The sequence below is a fragment of the Cryptomeria japonica genome, chromosome 8 (genome assembly GCF_030272615.1).
Source record: "Cryptomeria japonica chromosome 8, Sugi_1.0, whole genome shotgun sequence".
Taxonomy (NCBI): Eukaryota; Viridiplantae; Streptophyta; class Pinopsida; order Cupressales; family Cupressaceae; genus Cryptomeria; species Cryptomeria japonica.
Window position 1 is genome coordinate 635,454,824 of NC_081412.1, and position 6,698 is coordinate 635,461,521.

Sequence of the window (6,698 nt, forward strand, 5' to 3'; positions counted from 1 at the left end):
AAGTGTAAGCTTGATTAGTGTTGTTGTATTTTTATCCCTTTTACCCCAATTTTATTAATCTTTTCCAAGATTTGTTGGTCTTTGTTCACTCCCAGTAACAATCTCATAACAATTTTGAAGGTTACAGTAATTTCAATATGAGATACCCAATCATAATAATTTTTTCCTTTCAATTTAATTGTAGGCAAAGAAATGCCAAGAAAGTCCATTGTTAAATTCCCTCCTTTTTTTATGACAATGCAGCCCACTTTAAAGATCCTTAATACCCAGATTAAAAAAAAATAAAATTTATCACTAATTTTTTGTGTTTGTATTCTTCCCTTTTTGATGCAGTATCATTCACTTGCTTCCAGAAATTGCTCACAGCCAAATCAGAACCTACAGAATTAGAAATTGATACTTCAAAACTCCATTATTACAGCCCAAGATTTAGATCTGCTCTGATACCATATTAACAGACAAAAGAATTTGCACTGAAGAAAATAGAACATGAAATACAATTGCACAAAAAAATAGAGCATCACAACACTAAAATTAAATTCATATATTTCACAACAATATGTTGTTATATTCATACATAAATTATAAATGTTAAGGGAGGATGTTGTATTTAAAGTTTGTATGTAGACTTCCAGAACATTCTGATCTTATCTGTAGAGTCTACCATGGAGAGAGTTATAGAAGGCAAAAAATCTAGAAGAGGAAACTTGTGTTGGCTGGGGAATTCTAGAAATGTCTATAATAAATATTCACCTACTAGCAGTGTAATATGTATTAAATAAACATTATTCTAACACTTTTCCATCAAACATGTTGTAAGATAGATTCAAGAACTCCAAATAACTCAGGAACTCAAGTTCTAAGGGAATGTTGTCATTCAACTTGTTTAGCAAGAGGTCCAGAGACTCTAGTTGATCCATGTGTCCCAATGTTTTTTGGGATTCGGCCACGGAGATGATTCCTTGAAAGGTTAAGGGCTGTCAAGCCTTCAAGAGATCCCATTTTAGAAGGAATTCTCCCTGATAAGTTGTTGTTTGAAAGATCAATACATTTAAGAATAAAGAGAACTTTCACAAATTCAACATCCCAGCCTTTCCAGGAAATTGTAATTTTATTTGTATATCTAACGTCTTCCAAATCGTTTGGATTACTCTGCAATGCATTGACCATTGTGAGCAAGTTTGTAAGGTTTCTTGGAATGGGTTGTGAAAGGTTGTTGCCAGAAAGGTCCAAAATTTGAAGATTTGGAAGGCCAATTACCTGGCATGGGATTCTACCATGAAAATGATTTGAAATTGTAGATGGAATCATACCATGCAATTCGTTGGCATTAAGGTGAAGTCTAACAAGGGTAGAAAGTGAGTCCAATGAAGGAGGGATTACCCCAGTTAACATGTTGTAGGACAAGTCCAATTCAACAAGTTTAGAGAGATTGACTATGGAAAGAGGAATCTCACCTTCAATAGAGGTATTATATAGATCAAGACACTTCAAGGATGATACATTCCCTATAGTAGATGGAATCTTACCTTCAAATCTGGTATTCGATAGAGAAAGACTTTCCAAGGACAATGCATTCCCTATAGCAGATGGAATCTCACCTTCAATTCTGGTATTTGAGAGAAGAAGATCCTTCAAAGGTGACATATTCCATATAGCAAATGGAATCTCACCTTCAATTCTGGTATCTCTCAAACGAAGATGCTCCAAGCATGAGATATTCCATATAGTAGATGGAATTTGGCCCTTGATGGTTGTCCCTGAAAGATCAATGCTAGTTAGTGACAAAGAAGACTTTCGTTGTCCAGTGAAAGAAATGTCTCCTCCAAGATTCTGATTCCAAGAGAGATCAAGTGAGAGCAAGTGGGCAGTCACATTTTCAAACTAAGCTGGTATTTGTGCTGATAAATAGTTGCAAGAGAAAGGTATTTAAATTTTGAAATAAACAAATTGAATTCAACTATCTATTGAAAATTATTGATGGAAATTTAAACGATCTATAATAACAAGTAATAATAAATTTTTAAATAAAAATCTAACAATGTACTAAAAAATAAAATAAAGTACTATAATTACATATTTACAATTTTTTAAAAAATTTTTTTTTTTTTAATTTCATATAAAATTTTACCCTACACATACATTTTTCATATTAAATTAAAGTAATAAAAGTAAAACATGTAAAAAGACTTTTAAGGAAGGGAAAAAGAAACTTTGCACTAAAGTAGTTAAAATCAAGGAAATTTATGGAATTAACTATATTACGCTTCGCAATGTTTACATCATAGAAACACCAACGATTTCTGGCTCACCTTATGCTTATTAAATTTTGTGTCCCTACACTAACAGAAAACTTACTCCATATACTAACAAAACACTCTATACAATGCTATATACTTTTATCTATTCCCTCTTATACACTAATCGACAGCTAAAATTACAATATCATACAAATTGAAGACTCTCTTTCTCACCCTCTTATTCAAAGTCAATACTCCAATCACAACAGAGAATCCCAAACCATAACTCAATCCAAGTCCGACTGTCCATCCTATCATTTCACCATCTGAATTCTCTACTTCACCAATTCTCTCGATACTTATGTAGTTGCCAGAGCCAGAAGAGTTGTTGCAGATGGTTATATTGGTAAATGGAATCCCACTTAGATTAAGATTGCCTAAGTAGGACGACTCCACAAACGTTAGAAACTGCCCTCCGAGGGGTACTTTTCCATCAAGCATATTGTAGGATAGATTCAAGAACTGCAAATAACTCAACAACTGAAGTTCTAAAAATAGAACATACTTAAAAAATACAACATCATTTTTCCATAAATGCAGTATATAAGTACAAGGAAAGAGATAATGAAAGGAACCTTTGTGCTACAACTTTGAATTTTCTGCCCTGCAAAAAATTGTTACCAACAGAAATGATAAACTTTATTTGTGACGACCCGCAAATTTTATCCTACAATTTTTAGTGGCATTTATGTCTTACAAAGGGGTAACGTGCATATTTAAATTTTAGTTCTATCATTAAATATTCAATATAAATGTCATTTTTTTAATCTTAAATTAATTTTTTGAATTTCTAATTTATCATAAATTTTAACATATGATGAGTTAATTTTTTTCCATTTTAACATTGGGTTGACATGATCTTGGTGTTCTATTATTTAATGGATATAGTGTTTTCAAATTAATAAAAAAAAACAAAGAAGTAATCAATTAAATTGGATTTGTCATATAATTAAATTACTTTCTAATATTAGCCACAAAAATAGTCAATTGGTGAATATTAGCCACTAAAAAAATACTGGAAGAAGCACACATAAAGCTTAATTGACCTCTCTCTCTCTCTCTCTCTCTCTCTCTCTCTCTCTCTCTCTCTCTATATATATATATATATATATATAACAAAATGCATTCTCTTCAACTTTTGCCATTGTACAGAGAAATATGAATTAAATTAGAATAAGATTTGTTTTATTTTTGTTTGAGTCCAATGATGTTTAGTTTTACGTGAGAGTTCTATTTTATATCTATATCTAGTGGTTTTTTGGTGTTGTAATCTTTGCTGAAAATAAAAATGGAGATTTAATTATATGGAAAGCATTAATGTGTGGAAATTGGACCCTTTCACAATTCCAACAAATACGCTATAAAAATATGAAATTTATAGTGATATGAAGGGGTTTCATCACTACAATGAAAATTGGTTATCTTTCTACTATGCTCAAAGAAATTAGTTTTTGTAGCAACCTTCTTGTTATTGTTACATCAAATTTGTGTTAGTTTGAAAAGGAATGTGTCAATTTCTTAATGCATTTCGAATAATTTCATATATATATATATATAGACACCAAATTTTGGGTTTATTTTATATTTATTTATTTTTTAAATGTGGATGTAATATTAGTTTTTGATTAAAGGTAAACAGGTTTTTAGGGGACCCGAAACCCTTAGGTTTTGAAGCGACCCTAAACCCTCAGATTTTACCAAGATCTAGAACCCACATAACAATGCTGCTAAAAGAAAAGAACATCAGCGAACCAATAGCCAAGCCACAAAGTGTCCCTAACACATAACAAGGGTTTTATAAGGGTCCCTAAACCTACAAAATATTAGGGTTTTGAAAGGCTTCCCTAACCTTCATCAAGGGTTTTGAACTAGCTCCCATAACCAGTAACATAGTCATCAGCTTACCAATAGTACAACTAACCCTTAACCAAAAACCATCACTGGCTAGACTAGACCCTTTAAAATGGTTAGCATCCAATATGACAATGGAACGAACAAAACACACATGGGGGTTTTGAAAGGATCCCCTAACCTTCATGACATACACAAGGAGGGTTTTAGAAGGCTCCGTCAAACCCAAAAAAAAATTGGAAAGCATGGTTAAAAAAACCCAACCCTAACAATGAAAGTAATGGCAGGTGGCCTCAACCAGCAACTTGAGTAGCATCATCACCCAAAAGACCTTCTCCTACCAACTTCCCACCTCAACAAGGAAGAGGTTGACCTTGATAGGAATAGAAAGAAGGCAGAACTTCAGCTTCAGAGACTCTCTTATAGCAAGAAGAAACTTGATCACTCCCAACCACCAAATCTCCACCTCCATAGGAGAAAGGGCCACTTCAGATAGGAAGGGAAGAGAGCAGTCCAAAAGCCAACAAAAAATAGTCATGGACTAGCAAAGAAAAAGCTCCTCCACCTCAGAAGGAGGACTATCCAGAACAGGGAAGAGAAAAGGGGACTGAGAAGAGGAAACCCTAACCCAGAATAAAATATGAGAAGACTAGAGGGTTTGCTCACCCCTAAAAAAATGAAACCCCTCCAAAACAACCATACTTTGTCATGACAACACAAAGCCTTGCTTCCTGAGACCAAGAGAAACAACAAGAGATAGGGAATCCCCCCACACAGGCTCAACAAATAAAAAGCCACGCAGAATATTCTATAGCCCATTGTGGGGCACCAATGACAAACTTGCACCACAAGAAAGATAGGACCAATCAAAGAGGGTGGGCAAAAAAAATCCGCCAGCCCCTGAAAGGGACCCATAGCCTATCTTGACACAGGGCACCAAATCCAAAACACCTTCATGCGAGATCAAAGACACCAAACAAGGAACATGTTCTATGGGCAAAGAACAACAACCAGCTGGAAGCACACCGATCTCACTGCACAAAAACACAAAAAGGGGCAAGAACACACTGCCCACCTGTGTGTGATCAAACCACACAATCTGCAAACCATAGAAGCCTGTGCCAAAATCAAGGCAACCAACTTGGGCCAAAGAGAAGAGGCCCCCCCTTCACTATCTGCCTCATCATCGTCCTCGTATCCTTCGCCTAAACTAGCAGGCGTCGAAACCTTAGCTTGCCCTGCTCCTTGTTTCTCGCTCATCACTTTGTTTGTGGATGTAATATTAGTTAATGTGATGAAAAAAAACTTAATTTTCTTGAGTTAGATTTTATTTCTTTAATGAAAAATTCTATATCAATATTTCATTTCTTGCATATGTAAAATTTAAGTTTTAGGTTTTTATTACGCAACCATGATTCATCATCATTTTATAATTTAAATCTTGTAAAAATAAGATTTTTTTTTTAAAGGTTAAAACCCATGTTTTTTCATCAGTTCACTAGTCGCCAAGTTTCAACTCTTACACAACCTAGAATTCTATAAAACATCTCATACATTTTGGCTACACTATGATAATATCAATTAGTGGATATGGCTAGGATGGAAATCTTACATGAGCTATTTCGTATCTTCTATGGTATGAGCTCTATAGTCTATCCAAATATGTATCCTTCAAACCATGTATGTACATCCATCAAAGGTTAAAAATAAGGGGTATTTTTAGTAAATGATGTAGAAGAAAGTTCCTAGTAGACATGTATGCAAAAGATAAAATTCTAGATAACAAATGTGAGAAATATGAGAAAATACCTGAAGAGATTATAGGCTCTATAGGTTTATTAGACAAGGTTACCTCTTATTAACTTCCTATTATATATATCTAAAGAATATTTTTCTTCACATCAATATCATTTGAAATTTATAATAAAACTATTATTCTTAACATTGTTCCCCTCTTGTAAATGTTTAATTTTCTACCATTATCACATCATCATCTCATCTGCAACCTAATTTAACACCTACCTCCACGCTTTAGACTAATGTGTTCATTCATAACTATAGTATCCCTTATCATATCTATCTATTATATGTCCACATCAAAAAATACACATGCATAATGCAATTTAGTTCAAATACATCTAGAGCCTCATATCACTCTAAATATGCATACATATCCTTTATTTTACTATCATCCATATATTTTTCATCATTTGGCCATACCATAACCATATATTTTTCTCATAGATTATGATGCTCTACAAAATGGCAAGATTAGTCATGATAACAAAACAACACAAACAACAAGAAATCCAATTTGTTAGTGTTAGAAATCATAAGCAGAACACTTTCCTAAACAAGGATATCAAGAAAGACACTATGAAATAGATAAAAAGCATAATAAATCTACAAAATGTAACTAAACATATTGATATGCTCTCTACCATGTTGGTAGCTTCTCCTTCCTTGTTCCTCTCCTCTCCGAGTTCCAAATTAGTGTAGCTCTCAGCAGGTTTTTGCACTATGGATGCCTTAGGGAGGTTCAAGATT

General features: G+C 33.6%; 1 protein-coding gene across 1 annotated transcript; it reads right to left on the reverse strand.

The window, feature by feature from the left end:
• Positions 1–873: 873 nt before the first annotated feature.
• On the reverse strand, positions 874–5,411 carry LOC131857874 (LRR receptor-like serine/threonine-protein kinase FLS2). Its single transcript, XM_059210648.1, has 3 exons — positions 5,259–5,411; positions 2,475–2,762; positions 874–1,833 (listed from the first exon to the last, which is right to left on the reverse strand). Exons 1-3 carry the CDS (start codon positions 5,409–5,411, stop codon positions 874–876), a joined length of 1,401 nt encoding a protein of 466 aa, XP_059066631.1.
• Between the last annotated feature and the right edge of the window lie 1,287 nt (positions 5,412–6,698).

Bases quoted from the DNA above. Each gene is read 5' to 3' on its own strand.
- LOC131857874 (XM_059210648.1), bottom strand. From the start codon at position 5,411: ATGAGCGAGAAACAAGGAGCAGGGCAAGCTAAGGTTTCGACGCCTGCT. The intron at 2,763-5,258 runs GTTTGCAGATTG...AGTTATTTGCAG, and splicing joins TTTTGGCACAGGCTTCTATG to TTCTTGAATCTATCCTACAA. The intron at 1,834-2,474 runs GTGAGAAAGAGA...TCTTGGAATCAG, and splicing joins TATTGACTTTGAATAAGAGG to AATCTTGGAGGAGACATTTC.